Raw genomic sequence first — 17,859 nt, forward strand, 5'->3', positions numbered from 1 at the left:
TGTCATACATTTTTTTATAACCACTTTTTCAGTGGTACAAGTTGAATTTGTCACTAACATGTCATTAAGTGTCAATACTCTATCAAATTATGTTATGACAGTGTCATTAATATTTTTCTTGACCTAAACTACAGTGGTGCAAGTTGAATTTGTCACTAACATGTCATTAAGTGTCAATACTCTATCAAATTATGTTATGACAGTGTCATTAATATTTTTCTTGACCTAAACTACAGTGGTGCAAGTTGAATTTGTCACTAACATGTCATTAAGTGTCAATACTCTATCAAATTATGTTATGACAGTGTCATTAATATTTTTCTTGACCTAAACTACAGTGGTACAAGTTGAATTTGTCATTAACATGTCATTAAGTGTCAATACATATTTTTCTGCAGTGGTACAAGTTGAAATTGTCATTAAATGTTAAGTGGTATTACTCAAATTATTTTACATTATTACTGTCAAATTATTTTAAATATCTTAACAAAATGCAACAGACACATCAAAAGATTTTACTTAACTTTATGTATGTGCGGAATACATAAAAAACTGAAAACTAACAGAACTTGTTCTTCCTCTCAGATAGTTCTGACTTTTTCTGACATAGAATGGGGAAAAAACTAACAAAAATTATTTCCTGTGCTTCCTCAAACAGGATTACAACAATATCTCAACATGTACATTGTTTTAGAGGCAAAACAATAGGATAACTTGTTTATTAGGTGTACTTATACATTATTGGGAGGAGTTGTCCACTCTTTTTCTTTGCTGTGATAGTTTCAGCCATCTCTTTTGTTATAGCCCTCCTGCAGCGCTCTGCAAACTCAGAGATCTTCTCATTTACATCATCTGTGGGGAGCAGCTCCTTAAATGCATCTGGATATGTGATTGCTAGCTCAGCAATTATAGCTGTTCTTGCAATTGTGTTGCGGTCAACATTAATCTTGGTGAAGGCCTTTTTCATGGATCCAAACTTTTTGAATCTCTTGAGGGCATTCTTGTAGCGGCGGATGATTCCATCTGTTGTGGTCACTGAAAAAAAACAAAAAAACAACACAAACAAATAAATGAACTAGGGCTTTCAAAACTATTAATTGAGATTATTAAGTTGGCTTGAGAAAGCCAACTTACTGAAATCCTAATAAACTTATTATTATTAAGTTGGCTTGAGAAATCATCATACAAGTGCATCTGTTTTGTAGTTGTTATGGACTACAAAACAGAAACAGCCATTTACTGCCATTATAAAGCTTGGAAGAGCCAGGACTACTTTTAATACAACTCTGGTTGTATTCGTCTGACAGAAGAAAGTCATATACACCTAGGATAACCTGAGGGTGAGTAAATCATGGGATAATTTTCATTTTTGGGTGAACTATGCCATGTTAGAAGCTGCTTTTCATGCAAATATGAAAAATTAAAGACAGTTAAGTAATGTGCAACTGTAATGTAAAAAATCATCTCATTATGAAGAGAATCAATGTCTTACTTCTTGAACGGCTGTGTGAGTCAGTGTATTTTTTTGACTTTTTCTTCTCCTTCGCCTTCTTCTTCTTCTTCTTCTGCTGCTCCTCTTCTGAGGATGATGAGGAGCTGGAGTCTGATGATGAAGAGGAGGGGGATGGAGACATTGAAGATGAAGATGAAGAAGGAATGTGATCTGTCTTTCTGAAGCCTGTGAGAAAAGGGTAATGGGGCAGTTGGACAAGCAGAAAGATGTATAAATAAACAAAGCCCCAAAACCTAAAAAGCTACCATTCTCAATGTAGGCCCAATTTTGGGTACTATCTGAAAACAGAGAACTGTTTCACAGAAGAACACAAATAACAGGCTTTGTTTTATTACAGATAAATTCTATAATGCTCTCTTGTAGTTGATGATTAAAATAACTTTCTGTAAAGTCTTGTTTTTGAAACCAGAACAGAGAGCTATTGGAAGTGCTTGTCACAAGTCACAAAGTATCTATGAAAATGTCTATAATATATTATTAATGCTTTACATTTACATTACAATGTATGTTAATATATGACGGACGGTTTTGATTCTTCTGTAATAATGTGATTAATAATTTATTTACTGCATTTAATAAACATGACTACATGAAGTTACTGACATCGAGGAGCAACGGCGAGAACTTGCATGTGCATGGAAACAGAACAGGACATGGTCGATGTTGAGGGAGTTATTAATACAGTAATCGAGAAAGAGAAATGCATTTGGTTTTGTGTTGTCTCATTGGAGGTGGCCGTGTGACCTCTGCCAGCTTGTGCTATGTGACGAATACCAGCAGTGTTGCATTTCAACATAACTAAGAGATTAAAATGTTTTAATATTCTAATAAGGTCTATTTTGATGAATGCGAGTTTAAACAGATCTTAAAGGTCCCGTTTTTCGTGTTTTTTTGAAGCTTTGATTTTGTTTACAGTGTGCAATATAACATGTGTTCATGTTTCGCGTGTAAAAAAACAGTATTTTTCACACAATTTACTTATCTGTATACTGCTGTTTTCACTGTCCTCAAAACGACTTGAAAGATTTCCCTGTTCTATGAAGTCCCTCCTTCAGAAACACGTAACGAGTTCTGATTGGGCCAGCGGTTCCCGTGTTGTGATTGGACAGCAGCTTAGGGCACGCAGAGCGCACGTTACCGGAAAGGTCGCGCCTCTCACCATAACGGGGATGCATGCGCTCAATGATCTCTAAGTACAGCGTCCCTGGGAAAGCCAAACAAAGGTGACTTGACTCCGGGATGAAAATAACAGCGTCTCGGCGACATGGCAACAAACAAACTATACGAACGCAACCGAACGCAACACTTCCTATTCTCCACGCGGGAGCAACAAGACCACGCCCCCTTTTTCGCGCGTTAGTCGACATACTGCTCTACTGACGTAATTAAAGCAGGAAATACCAGGATGTAGTCCTAACCAGCCGTTCGCTGTAGGCTTTGAAAGGGAACTTCTGTTAAATAAAATATCTCGCTTGGCATTGAACTTTGAGCTTTATAATTTTACAGGTATTATAAATGCTCTAACAGCAACATTACACACTAACTAAAGTTTGAAAAATGGGATCACGAAGAACAGGACCTTTAAAGGCATAGATGTAAGAACGGTCAATAGTGTCTTGGTGATGTAATCATTTTATGCGAGTTAAACAGTTATATTTCATAAGCAGTTATTATGTGGTGATGTTGAGCAATATAATTTGGTTCTAGCTACTATTTTTAACTTCTAGTGAGAGAGACAAATATTATTTCACATAGCATTACCGTCGCAGTATGTGTATAGCCGCGTTTCCACCGAAATTACCCGGAACTATTTGTACCAGGAACTTTTTTCCCAGGAACTTTTTCTCCCCCAGACCTGCTACAATCTGCGTTTCCACCGCGGTCTAAAGTACCGGGGAGATTAGGCAAATTAGTCCGGTGACGTGGGAATGCGCGCGACTGCTCCTCCCAGTCACCGACGGACAGTAATCACTTTTGCGCGATACTGTCTGCAACAATAACAAGTGGAGAAGATGCAAGCAGCGCTGCTTTTGCTGATTATGTACACACATTACCAACACTGCTTATTTAAACGTGCACTTTCACCTGGTTTGACCATTTTAATGCAAAATGGGATGATGGGCAATCCAAAATCTGAATGTGTTGTAATAGCTCAATTCCAAAACAAAACATTTTCTATAAAAGGATAATGAGGTTTCAGTCATTCATGACAGATGTGTGAAAAGTTAATTGAATGAAAACAATAGACTGAATTAAGCGGTTGAAAGATTAGGTACTAGACTGCAAGTATTTTATTTTTTATCACAATAACATCTCTTAACATTCACAAAAAAAAAAAAAAAAATCACATGACTAGTATCACAATATGCTTCATTAACTGCATAATATTAGAGACTTCTTCCTCAAATTTGAAATGAAGCAGGACCACACTTATGGCTTCACTTAAGTTGTGGTTATAAGTTATTATACTACATTCACATAGTTATACATTTAAAAATATAATATTTGGGTTTTCTAGATATGTTTATGTGCATATTCAGAAAGACTTGCGAGCAGCAGCCCTTTTATTTGCTTCCTACACTATATGAATACAATTAGAATGTGGTTATATAGTTAGAATGTGGAAATTAAAGACACAGTGACATTTTACACATTTGACTTTATTTTAGACAGATTAGTTCTTACAAAATAAAATAAAAGTGTGCAAAGACAAATAAATTACTAGAACAATAAAATGAAAATATAAAATGTGAAAACAACAATATAAAAAAAGTGTATTTTTCAGTAACCTGTCCAAGAGCTGTGCCAACACGTACAATATATAAAGTACAAATGTGGTAGAGCAAATGCTTCATTCAAGCGGCTGGTCGTTGTGGCTACTTCTTGAACGACTGGACAAACTGTCCAAGAACAGACAGAAACCCGGTCTGAAAGTCCCTCTGCTGCCGTCTGCTTTCTTCCGCTTCTGCCTGGTGGAATGCCAGCTCTTGCCTCCTCATCTCTCCTCGGCCTGGCTCTCCAGTAACAGCTGAATATATTGGTCAGTTCTTGTCCATGCTGCAGGACGGCCCGGTTAGCGTCCTCCATGTCCCTCAGTGCATCAAGAAAGTCACAGTCCCTTTTCCTTTTCTCTAAGTAGAAAAATTGCACAGAAACACATGGAAATTAATACACAAGGCAACCATGAAACAATAGAAACCATCAATTAATTATTTAAAGTGTTTTCACTACAAATAATGAACAATTGTTTGCCCAGCTTGAACAATGCCCAGTGTGCAATTTTTATCATGGGCAATTTAAGTTTACAATTAAAAACAACAAAACCATTAAGGATTACACATCAGTTTTTAAATATATACACATTTTTGTCAGCTTTATAACGTACTGGTGACCGCGGGGGAAAACACGCTGGTCTCCGTTGCCTGCGATTCATCAGGGCCACTCGTTACACCTGGAAAAGCACGTTGAAAAAAGTTACTGCAACGTGTTTAAACACTGCAACGAGTTTAATAGATGATACCAAGATGATATATTTAACTTACCTTCAACCCACTCGGATTCCTGGATGGTTTCCAACAACGCACTAGCCGAGTCTTTCGTTACCGCTGCGCCAGAAAAGGACGGTCTGTGTCCCGGCAGCAACGCGTCCAGGCGGTCATACCACTTGTTGATACGCCGGTCGGAACCGCTCCGGTTGTTATGATCCTTTAATTTCTTGTAATCTTGTCTAATTTCTTCAACTTCTCTCTGCACTGTTTTCCAGTGTGACTGGAACCGAGTCGATATCTTCAGTTATACCTTTTCATTGCGGGTCGCCGTTTCCAGTTCCCGCTGGATGTCCTCCTCCGCATATATGCTCAATAAAGCCGGAACCTCGTCGTCGGTCCATCGGTCGAATTTTTTGTTGAACTCCATTGTTGCAAAAAAAATATTTACTGAACGCAAAACCCACGGAACCCACTTCGCAAAAGACTTGTAAATATGGCGGTGGAAAAAAAATAGCTGCGAGAGCTCAACCAATCAGCATGTTCAGCGCCCAAGTCCCACCCCCGAAAGTTCGGGAACTTTTGAAAAGTCCCACCTCGCAAGCAGGGCCGTTTGGAGGGGGAAATATTTACCCGGAACTTCATTTAGACCCTGGTTCCTGCGGTCGAAACACACCGAGTTCCCCCCCAAAGTTCCTGGTTCCGGGGTAAAGTTCCTGCGGTGGAAACGCGGCTTATCATTACTGTGATTCAAAATTCCTTTATCATGGTTGAAGACCCTAGCTAGAGATAACCCAGATATTTAGATTTTCTCTGCAAGTAGTCTGGCAAAGAGCCCATTCAAGCCCATTTCTAATCCCTAGAAATCGAGGCACCAATCAGAAACGTTGGGGCGGGCTTTACACGATGACGACAGCGCAGCGACGTTGAAGCAGATTTTGGATATTACAAAGATAGATGCCGCCGTGGAACATCACTCGTTCGAATCAGCTATCACGTCTGTTTTAAGCGATTTAAACTTTTCCTTTTCGTTAATGGGTCTTAGCGAGAGCCCTCTGGTAGTGTTAATGTTTCACAAAATATAGTTTTAAGTCCTTTTCAGGCGAGAAAGTAGTTGTTTAAAGCTCAAATCTGTGGTTTATTTATAAAGAGAGCGCCTTTTTGAAAATTTGATCTGGCGTTTTCGGCTCCAGTGAGCTACAGTGGATCAGCGGCGCTCAATCGCTCATTAACCCCAGCGAGAGCAGCCTTTCCTCGGCCAGTCCTTCTGCCGTCTGCCGCTGGCTCTGATGTCTCTGTGGTGGTTAAACATGAGATATGATTCGTCTTGTGTAGATCTAACGGCTGATCTTTGCTCTCATTAATCTATAATTTGTTCCCTGACAGATCGTTTTGTCTGAGGCCAAAGTGAAGTTTCATAACTTTATATTTTTAAGCTATTAAACGTTGTAGTCTCCTAGCGCTGACTTTGTTTGACTGAATTGCTTTATTTATTGTATAGCTTCTTATACCTTTTACTTATAATTTTATAATTGCTATTGATCACACATAAACTGACATTTAACAAAAAGAGACTGGGTTGTGTTTTATGTCATATTTCATTTTATTACAGTGATAATCATAGCCTATATATGCACACATATTAATGTTTTTTTTTTTATGTAAACGAAAAGAGGCTGGGTTTTTTATATTTTGTTTTGTTATATACATGCATTGAAGATAATATGCATTGCCTGCACTACATTTGTGTGGCTATAATATGTTTAATGTTTTTTTTTTTTTAAATGAAAATGAAAAGAGGAAGAGTGGTGTTTTATCATATATTTAGTTTTATTGTAGCCTAAAATATACAAATATATACTGAGTGATACTGTCAAGAACGCTGCTTGTCCATTAGCAGAGTAGGCGGAAGTGTCCTCCCGTCCTCGGGAGTTCGTTCTCCAGAGTCAAACTTGGCAAGTAACAGACACAAGTCAGAAGTTTGAGTTATAAAACATAATAGCCACACAAATGTGGTTCAGGCAACGCGTAGCTAGGCCTACATTGATTATCATATATATTTATAATAAAACAAAGTATAAAACACCCTGCCTCTTTCGTTTACATTTAAAAAATAATATATTAAACATTAATATGTGGTTTAGGTAAGGAGAACACAAGTACAGACAAGAACGCATATTGAGAAACGGCCAGAGTCTCAGATGTTTCTCCGTCGCTCTGCATATGTCATCTCCTTCATCGCTCTGATTGGTTTTAGGTCTATCCAATTGCGCCCAGAGGCATTTGAGCGACGCCCGTTGGGAAATGATTTGTCTATGTTACTCAGTTACTACTGAGAATATGGTCTGGTTTTAACCAGGCAATACCATAGCTATATTGCCCCCTCAAATTAATCTAATTAGAGGGATACTAAAGAGTAATTACATAATATATTTAATGTATGAAAACCTTTAATTTAATATAGTTTAGCTATTGTCTAATTAATCCCCCGGTGAGCAAGCCAAAAGTGACAGTGGCAAGGAACAAAAACTCCATTTAGCCATTTATAAAATCCTTTTATAATGGATTTTAGAGTGAACAGGAGTAACTTTATTCTATTTAAAGCCCCTACAGCGATTGACAACTTTCAAATCTATCTCTGCACCATTAAATCAGTGGTTTCCAGTGGCTCCACAATACGACCCTTCAGTGAGTTTGCACTTAAAATTAAACTTTGCTCCACTTTTGCTCTGTGTGCTGTGATGAATGCATCAGATAAGAAGGAAAAGTTGATAGTGGCTCTATCACAGTTTTTCTGTCCTACATGAATTTCACAAACATTTAAAACTGCATAAATAACGGTAATCGTCTTGCTAATGTACCTGACTTTCCAGTAGATGCAAGTGCCCTGGGGGCTCCCTTAATTTGTGAAAGCAGGAATTCCTTGTCGTTTTTTAGCTCACTGTTGGCTTCTTCCAGGTATTTAATGCGGTCCTCAAGGTGTTCAATCTTCTGTCGATCCATCTTGGTCTGTTCTTTAAGTTTGGCCAACTCCAACATTCCTGTTGGTAAAATTACACATTTTTTAAATAAACAAATGTTTTTCTTATATATTCTCCCATCCCAATAATGTCCCTTACTCAGAGCCTAGCAATGTTGTCAATCATTCAGTTAATCAAACTTCCACTTCATAAGACCTCAAAGTATCAGCTAAAGTTGCAAGGATTATTATGGTGTTGCATGTATCTGCTTTTTGAACAGTCTTTCCTTATTGACTTCCACTTCTTTACTCTTCAACAATAACAAAATTTTTCCAATTGTGTTCCGCTGAAGAAAGCAAGTCACCGACACCTTAGGTGTGGCCTAGGGTGAGTTAATGCTGGGCGGTATACCGGTCCATACCGAATACCGGTATTTATTTTTGTTATGATATGAATTTTGATGATACCGCAATAACGGTATGTGTCGCTTAACCAACATTCAAAATGCGCTGCAGCGCGTTACTGTTTAAGGGGTCCCGTTTCACTGTGGCACTGTAGTGAGAGCACAGCTGAGATCACATTACAGCCTATCGTAAGTCCGAATAACGTTGGTTTCGGACAACACTACTAATGGCTGTACCCTCCGTCATTTTGTCAGTGTGTTGTTATATAGGGTTAGATTTTTAAAATGCTTAGGGTGCCCTCAACTCTTTTTTTCTATCTCCATGGTATTTAAATATGCATGTGTCTGTAATGAGTGTGTTGCAGGTCTGTGTTTTATTGGTTGTTGTCTCCCAACAGCATCATTTTGTGGGGCTTTGTAAACCTGTATTAATTCTAGTGTGGAGTTTTTCTACAATATTCACTCGTCATGACAGTAAAACAGGGCATTCTAGTCAATCTACTACAGTATTTCCTCTCTTAATCAGGAGAAAATGTGGTTAACACCCGGTCATGCATAGGGGGAAAAAATACCGTCATATACCCAATATATAAACCGATATAATTTTGAAAAATACCATGATATAAATTTTTGGTCATACCGCCCAGCACTAGAGTGAGTCATTTATCAGCAAATTTTCATTTTTAGGTGGGCTTTTCCTTTAAAAGTATGTCCTGGTGTGCAAAACGGAGTGCATCAATTTAAAGGTCCCGTTCTTTGTGTCTTTTTGAAGCTTTGATTGTGTTTACAGTGTGCAATATAACGTGTTCATGTTTCGCGTGTAAAAAAAAACAGTATTTTTAACACAATGTACTTATCTGTATACCGCTGTATTCACTGTCCTAAAAACGGCTGATGAGTTCCTTTATTCTATGAAGTCCCCGTTTAGCGAACGTGGCCCGGTTCCTGTGTTGTGATTCGACAGCAGCTTAGCGCACGTGGAAAGGTCACGCCTCTTAACGGGAGATATATACGCGCTTAATGATCTCTACAGCGTCCCTGGGAAAGCCAAACAAAGGTGATTTGACTCCGGGATGAAAATAACAGCGTCTCGATGACATGGCGACAAACGCACTCAAACGCAACACTTTCCTTTTCTCCACGCGATCGTCCGCTTCTCCACGTGGGAGAGCAACAAGACCACGCCCCCTTTTTCGCATATTCTTGTGGGCGGAGGTTAATCTGTTCTACTGCTCTACTGACGTCATTAATGAAGGAAGTACCAGGATGTAGTCCAAGCCAGCCGTTCGCTCTAGGCTTTGAAAGGGAACTTCTGTTAAATAAAATATCTCGCTTGGCATTGAACTTTGAGCTTTATAATTTTACATGTATTATTTATGCTCTAACAGCAACATTACACACTAACTAAAGTTTGAACAGTGGGATCACGAAGAACGGGACCTTTAAATGCATGTTGCAAAATAAAAGCCAAGCACTTGCAATAGAAGACAGAAATATATTTATACAATAAAATAATATACTAATCTATGATGTAATAATAATAAAACATATCAATAATATGTATTATTATCAGACACAATTTTGGCAATAAATAAAATTAAACATTTTTACTTAGGTGTGGAGAACTGTGTAGAATTACTTCTATTTGCACTGATTAGTGCTATTTTAATATTGGGACAACACTTTACTTTATTAAGCTACAATATACAAAAACATACAATATCTACAGAATAATAAAAATAGGAAATATGATGTGCCACGATCAGGCAAATACAGATGTTGGCAATGTGCTGACAAAGTGGCTAAAACAGATTTAATAAGCTAATGGCAGGTTTTAATTGCAAGCACTAGTTGTTTAAGTATTAACACAAAAATTACTTACATAATTTCCTCGGGGAATATTTGACTGTCTTCTTTCTCTTTGGCCCAAAAGGGACCTCATCCACATCTTGTTGTAGGCTCTCATTCGCAATCGCATCATCCACGTCTTCTTTACCTTCCTCGGCCTCCATTCCCCCACCATGTGCTCTTTTACTGAAACGAGTTTCCATCTAAATAAAGTTGCGCAAAGCAAAGAACATAAACACCATGTCATGTCAGCTACATTTGTAAACTAACAGTTCTGTACAACTGATGATGCCAATGTTCCTAAATAAAATACAAATGTTACATGTTTAGCTTACCTCAAATATCGAATTTTGTGGGTTCTTCGATTCTTTGATGGCCCTGTATGTTGTCCGTGTGGTCTGTTTTACGACAATTATATGCGCGGGACAGTCAGGTAACGTTGCGCACGTCACGCACATCCAGTAGGCGCCAATATGTAAAGTGGCACGATATTTGAATGTGGTACAGGACAGAGACTGATTGGGTTGTTGGCTTAGAAAGCAGTTAAAGATGACCCGGTTATTGCAAGAACTCCTAAAAAATATTAGAAGTTTTGATAAAACGAAAAAAAGAAGAATAGTCCGATGGATGCAGAAACGGGGTATCCTGAAACGTAGGATGCAGTGTCCAAAATGCAATCGAAGCATGAGCCTGCAAAAATGCGATCGCAACGATGGGTTACGATGGTAAGTAAATACATTAACAATTTAATTAAATTAATTGCTAATTGCGATCTTATTTGAAATGAGACAAATACACTATAGGACATACATGGGCCTACACACACACACACACACACACACACACACACACATACGTAACTTAGCCTATATCTACGTTTTGGACAGTCATAACAATATGTTTTATCCAGGTTGCTCTGTATAGTAAGTTATGATATTTGATTTTTTTCATGTGTTATACTTTTCAGCATTTTGCCTTTTTTTCTGCAGGGTCTGTAAGCGTCACAAAAGTTCCCCACTTTCTGTGCGCAATGGCTCAATATTCACCAATTCTCACACTCCATTGGTGAAATGGCTTGAGTTTATGTACAGGTATAATAATTATTTGTTTAATTGACATGTAAAGTGCACAACAATAATAAACACTGTAAATGTGTCAGAATCAGCCAACAAGAATATTTTTCATCTGTATTCCCTGGAGAGAATGACACAAAAACACAAAAAAAAAATGAATACTGCATAATAAGATCATATCATAAAACTACAGAGAAGCAATTACAAATGCGCAATACGCATTTCATTATAAACCATGTAAAACATACACTGTTAAACCTTGCTGTAAAAAAATGGCCAAATTCTGACAGAAACAATGTATTCTGGGTAATATTTGTCGTTTTCGAGAAAATAGCCTACAGGAATATACTGTGAGTTAGCAGCGCTCAAAGTCAACAGAGGCTGTGATCCAAATCATACCCTATACCATCATTCACTATTCCCTACACTAGTTCACTAATATAGTCCATTTGACAGAGTTAATGATAAGAAGTGAGTTAAAGGGGTAATTCACCCAAAAATGAAAATTCTGTCATAATTTACTGACTACCATAGTATTGTTTTCCCTACTATGGTAGTCAATGGTTGCTCTATCTGCTTGGCTACCAGCATTCTTCAAAATATCTTCTTTTGTGTTCAGCAGAACAAAGAAACTCATACAGGTTTGGAACAACTTGAGGGTGAGTAAATGATGACAGAATTTTCATTTTTCGGTGAGCTATCCCTTAAATTCAGACACTGATGAACACCTGACAAGCAGAATCACTGAAGGACAGAGAAACAAGAACAGAAAAAAGAAGAGACGAGCAGACACACAAGAACTACAAACCAGGGGTGCGTTTCCCATACAACGGCGTAACTCGCTGCTTAACTACCATAGTATGTTGCATCGTTAAAGAAATCAACTAGCTAGTCACGACTGTTTCCCGAAACCAGATTGTCTCAAATCTGTCATTTAACCATGTTGGTCAATGATGTCACGCAGGTGGTGAGGTAATAACTGATTGAATTCATACTAGATTTTTTTGCAATAAATTATGAACATGGCACCTAAGGACTAATTCTTATTTTTCTCAGTTATTTTGCTTTATACATTTTTTTTTTACATTTAAATGGCAGTTGGTCAATTTAGGCAGTTGGTTTCTGCGAATGAAATGAGTTTCACTCGAGATTAAATTTTTACAGTAAGATACTGTATAATAGATAACAGCAAATAATTGGCAACAGTGTTATAGTGTAATATTGCAATACACAGACTCCACTTTCAGAATTTACCAGAAAATATCCTGTTGTTGATGTGCCAAACAGTGGTAGAACAGTTTTTACAGTAAGGTCATATTATACTATTGGAATCAAAATAAAGAGGCGGCTAGAGTCTAGTTTTGTTTTACTAAGGGTTGTTTGCTTTTATGCAGTTCAGTGACAGGAAATTATGCAGGCCAGGCCTTCAATGCAACAACAGCAAAATTTCAATGTTTTAAAGTCGACGTGAAACGGAAGTTGAGATCATCCTTTTCTCTTTATTGTGACGTATGTCAGAGTGAAACGGCTTCAGAAATTAGAAAAAATGTAGGGCGGGGCTTCATTTCGTCCTTTGGGAATTGATTGGATCGTTGGAAGTTGTTAACAAAATGGATGCAGATTTGAATGCCAGTTTGCACTCAGTTGTGAAGGATTACTCTGCGGCGCAGAAACGACCCGCCCTCGCGCCATAGCACATGACAGAAAGAGAAGAGAAGTCGTTTCGAGGGGGAGGGAAGGTTAAAGGTTATTTGATTAAAGATTATAAGGGCAAATTATTTATTTTTTTAAATAATGAAGTGCACAGATAAATCATATATAGTAAACACTACAATATTAAATGTAAAAATACTAAAATACGACTTTAATATTTTGTCCTTCCCTACAGGTTTGCACAAGGTTTGCAGTTGAAGCAACTTGCCATGATCAGTGATGGTATAGCAGGAAGCTCAAAGACACTGACAAGAATGGCAAAAGTACTCAGAAAGGTTGTTGCATTACTTATTAGTTGTCTATAATCAATAAGTAAAAAAAAATAGATTTCAATGTCTGATAAGTCAAAACCCACTGTAGACAACTGGATTCAGCATTGCTGCATACTTATTTAGGGCACGTAACTTTATAATGTTCCATACTAAGACATTGTTACAAGTCAACTTGTGATGTGTTATTTCTATATTTAAAGGTGTGCATTGCTGCCCTCAAGAGACTGAAGATCAGAGGAATGAGAATTGGTGGTCGACATCGATTTGTTGTTATCGACGAGAGCAAGTTTGCCCACAAACGAAAGGTAGGCTGTTTATTTATATGCAGCTCTCCTATAACTTTACTGTATTATCAGTTTTGTCATGTTAGTGCAGTGCCAGTCTGAGATTATGGAAAGAGAGATATAGAAGAAATATATAGATTTATAGATATATAGTAAGATATATAGTTATATATTTTGTAAGAGAAATACAAAAGAGAAAAAGGTTGGAGGAAAATAACTTGAAAATTAAGTGTTTTACAAACAGACAAGTGATAAGACCTGCTGTGAATGTCCTTATAAGACAAAACTCATCAGTCTTCTGTGTTGAGATTGCAATGCAAAATGTGTATTGTAAAGATGGTATTGTACACTAAATGAGCCACAACATCACAAACAGTATGATCTTAATTTCACGAGCTTGACAGACTAGTATAAATGTAGAAATTTAATGGCAGTGTTTTAACATGGAATGAATGGGGAAAAAATGTATATATTAATATATTAAGAAATAAATATAACCTTCATTTATAATCAGACAATAAGCCTGTAAACAAAATATATTAAAATCAGGGTAGGCTGGTATTCCGCTAATCTATGTTCTATTAAAAAGCAATACAATAAAAACATATTTTAAAAGTGTACTATATGACAGCTTTTGTACAGAAAAATATGAAAGTGAAACAATATTTTGTATTAAGGAAATTAAATTATGAAAATGGAAAAATGTAAGTAATAAAAAATGCATTTGCACCTGTTGGGCAATTATTTGCTATCAAGCCAGATAAGAAGGATCAGTCTATTGAAAAAAAATTACAGCACAACCCTTATTAACGAATTGATCTTGTTTTATTTATTTTTTTAGTACCATCGTGGCCGATGTGGCAACACTTGGCGTCGTGAACGCCAGTGGGTCTTCGGGATGTTGGAGGTTGATGATATTTCCAGAAGACCCATTCTGAGACTCGTCAAGGACCGCTCAAGGCAAACACTTATAAGAAAAATTCAGCAACATGTCAGACCCAAAACATCAATCCTTACGGATGAATGGCGTGCATACAAGAAACAGCTCTCCCAGTATGGATATCGTCAGTATTCTGTCTGCCATAAAAGACACTTTGTTGATCCAGGGACTGGTGCTCATACTCAACATATTGAGCGTGCATGGCAGAATTACAAATTGGAAATATGGCGTCATAGAGGAAATCGTACTCCTGAGTCATTGAAAACTCACCTCAAAATGATTGAGTGGCACCACTGGTTAGGTGTACGCCATTATGATGGTGTCTTAGGTAGACTTATACATGATGTAAAAAAGCATTTCAAGAAAATATAAATGTGTGGGATGCTGTAATTAACTGTTTTTGCAGTGATATGGACAAAACGCTGCATGGCTTAATCCATCATTGTACGGTTTTCATTTAATTTTGGGTGAATTGCTCTCCAAATGCAATAAAATATATTTTATCAATTTTAATTATTATTATTATTATAATTGGATGATTAATGTATTTCTCTAACACCTATTCATCTTTTTTAAGACATTTGAAATGGTCTATTATCTGACCTTCTGTTGGAGGAAACTTAAAAAAAAAACATGAACTGAAAAATATTAATGACACTGTCATAACATAATTTGATAGAGTATTGACACTTAATGACATGTTAGTGACAAATTCAACTTGCACCACTGTAGTTTAGGTCAAGAAAAATATTAATGACACTGTCATAACATAATTTGATAGAGTATTGACACTTAATGACATGTTAGTGACAAATTCAACTTGCACCACTGTAGTTTAGGTCAAGAAAAATATTAATGACACTGTCATAACATAATTTGATAGAGTATTGACACTTAATGACATGTTAGTGACAAATTCAACTTGCACCACTGTAGTTTAGGTCAAGAAAAATATTAATGACACTGTCATAACATAATTAAATAGAGTATTGACACTTAATGACATGTTAGTGACAAATTCAACTAGTACCACTGTAGTTTAAGTCAAGAAAAATATTAATGACACTGTCATAACATAATTTGATAGAGTATTGACACTTAATGACATGTTAGTGACAAATTCAACTTGCACCACTGTAGTTTAGGTCAAGAAAAATATTAATGACACTGTCATAACATAATTTGATAGAGTATTGACACTTAATGACATGTTAGTGACAAATTCAACTTGTACCACTGAAAAAGTGGTCATAAAAAAATGTATGACATTATAATGTCATGTCAAAACCAACCACATGACAGTTAAATGTAATGTTAACCCATAAAGCCAAAACTTCTTAAGTTTGATGATTAATCTGCTATGTCATGTTTATGACAGACTTATGACAGGTTATGTTGTCTTGGTAATGTCAAGTTGTCATGACAAAGACACTGACAGGTTATGATGTATTGGTTTATGTCAAGTTGTCATAATAAAGACATCTCAAATAATGTCATCTTTGCATTTAAAATGACATAACTGAGCGAATGACACTTAATGACAGTTGTCATAAACATGCATAAAAACTCATTCATAATCATGACATGTGTCATGTCATGATTATGAAGGTGTCATGACAGTCTTATGCACACCCCTTCAAGTAAAGTGTTACCCATTTTTATTCATTCTCTTCTACAGTACGTTGCCATTCAAGATGTGCCATCCACTAAAAAGATCCTACATGTGGAAACGATACTCGGTTACTTAACGTAACCTCGGTTCTCTCTAGAAGAGGGAACGAGTATTGCGTAAGTTCCTTACGCTACGGGAAAGTATTCTTTCTTCGAGATTTCTGAAAAACCCAAAATTATCCTTAATTTTGTAACATTGTCAACGCAGTGCGGCAGCCTGGCAGACCATAGCAGGCTAACCAGCGTGCTATTGGCTGCTCTGCTGGCAACTGCAGCAGCCTATCGGTGAGCCCGCGTGACGTGGCGACCAATGAGGGCGCTTCGCGCCCACCTGGCTTCATTTGCCTACAGGTGGGGCGTGGCCACGTGTATATAAGCAGGGCTCACGGGCTGCATATTCGGTTTTCGTAGTTCTGAAGCGTAAAAGCCCGCGGGGCGCACGGCAAGGAACGCAATACTCGTTCCCTCTTCTAGAGAGAACCGAGGTTACGTTAAGTAACCGAGTATCGTTCTCTTACGAGAGGTTCTCTCGTATTGCGTAAGTTCCTTACGCTACGGGAACATATTGTCAACGCCGTGCGCGCCTCGCATACAGCACATGTATCCCAGAGGACCGGGGAAAAAAACACTGCTCGGGCAGGGTGGCCGGTAAAGGAAACGGGCCACCACATATACGGACACTTCATTTGAACTGACGGGTGGTTACAACAGGTGGTTACAACACCCTGTCCCATGAATGAGGGAACGGCACCTGCCGGTCTCCTTCAAATTCACCACACCTTGTCTCATGAATGAGGGAACGGCAACGCCGGTCGCCTTCAAATTCACAATATCTTGTTATATGAGTGAAGTAACGGCACCGCCGGTCACCTTCAAACTCACAACAGCTCGTCTCGTAAATGAGGGAACGGCACCGCCGGTCTCCTTCAAATTCACATGAGCCTAGTACCGAACTTACTACCAGTATGTGAGCTATGTCTGCGCAGAATCACTGGGCAGAACCAACGGCCCTATTGAACTGATAACACTTTCGCCTGTAAGGCAGGAACTTCCAGATTGTAAAATCTCACGAACGTAGACGGGGAGGCCCAGCCTGCCGCCATACAGATATCGTGGATGGAAATCCCTCTGGCCCAAGCCCACGAAGAGGCCATGCCTCTGGTGGAGTGTGCTCTGACACCTAGCGGGCACTGCAGGTGTTTGGAAGCGTATGCAGCTGCAATCGCATCCACTATCCACCTGGACAGGGTCTGTTTCGAGGAGGCGAGACCTTTAGTGCGCCCTCCAAACAAAACAAATAGCTGCTCAGAACGCCTGAAGGCGGCGGAACGTGCGACATAAACCCTCAATGCCCTGACAGGGCAGAGGATATTGCCACCGTCTCCCTCGTCGGATGCTGGCAGAGCCGAGAGGGAGATAATCTGCGCCCTGAAGACCATGCCTCGGCCTGAGAATGACCTTAGAGTCATTAGGACCGAACTCCATACACGTCGGGCTTACTGAGAGCGCGTGTAGATCCCCCACGCGTTTCACTGAAGCCAGAGCTATCAGGAACGCGGTTTTTAGCGAAAGGAACCTTAGTTCCACAGTCTCGAGCGGTTCAAAGGGATGAGCCTTCAGGGCCTCTAGGACCAAGGCCAGATCCCATATAGGAACCGATGGGGGCCGCGGGGGATTCATCCGTCTGGCTCCTCTGA

The 17,859-nt window shown here is 38.4% G+C and overlaps 2 protein-coding genes across 2 annotated transcripts in view; one reads left to right on the forward strand and one right to left on the reverse strand.

The window, feature by feature from the left end:
- Positions 1 to 721: 721 nt before the first annotated feature.
- Positions 722 to 10,373, reverse strand: LOC307132840 (uncharacterized protein; the record flags this gene model as incomplete). Its single annotated transcript, XM_079827417.1, has 4 exons — positions 722 to 1,035; positions 1,493 to 1,678; positions 7,860 to 8,124; positions 10,269 to 10,373. The coding sequence occupies 4 exons, from the start codon at positions 10,371 to 10,373 to the stop codon at positions 722 to 724; spliced, it is 870 nt and encodes a 289-aa protein (XP_079683543.1).
- Positions 10,374 to 10,921: 548 nt separating this feature from the next.
- LOC307132841 (outer dynein arm-docking complex subunit 2-like) overlaps positions 10,922 to 17,859 on the forward strand; it is a gene marked incomplete at both ends in the record, with an annotated part of 69,216 nt that continues 62,278 nt past the window's right edge. The window contains 4 exons of the mRNA XM_079827418.1: positions 10,922 to 10,934; positions 11,199 to 11,203; positions 13,468 to 13,572; positions 14,393 to 14,511. Of these exons, the coding sequence (XP_079683544.1) occupies positions 10,922 to 10,934; positions 11,199 to 11,203; positions 13,468 to 13,572; positions 14,393 to 14,511 (242 nt within the window). The remainder of the gene's footprint in view (positions 10,935 to 11,198; positions 11,204 to 13,467; positions 13,573 to 14,392; positions 14,512 to 17,859) is intronic.

This window comes from Gobio gobio (genome assembly GCF_949357685.1).
Source record: "Gobio gobio genome assembly, chromosome: 10".
Classification (NCBI taxonomy): domain Eukaryota; kingdom Metazoa; phylum Chordata; class Actinopteri; order Cypriniformes; family Gobionidae; genus Gobio; species Gobio gobio.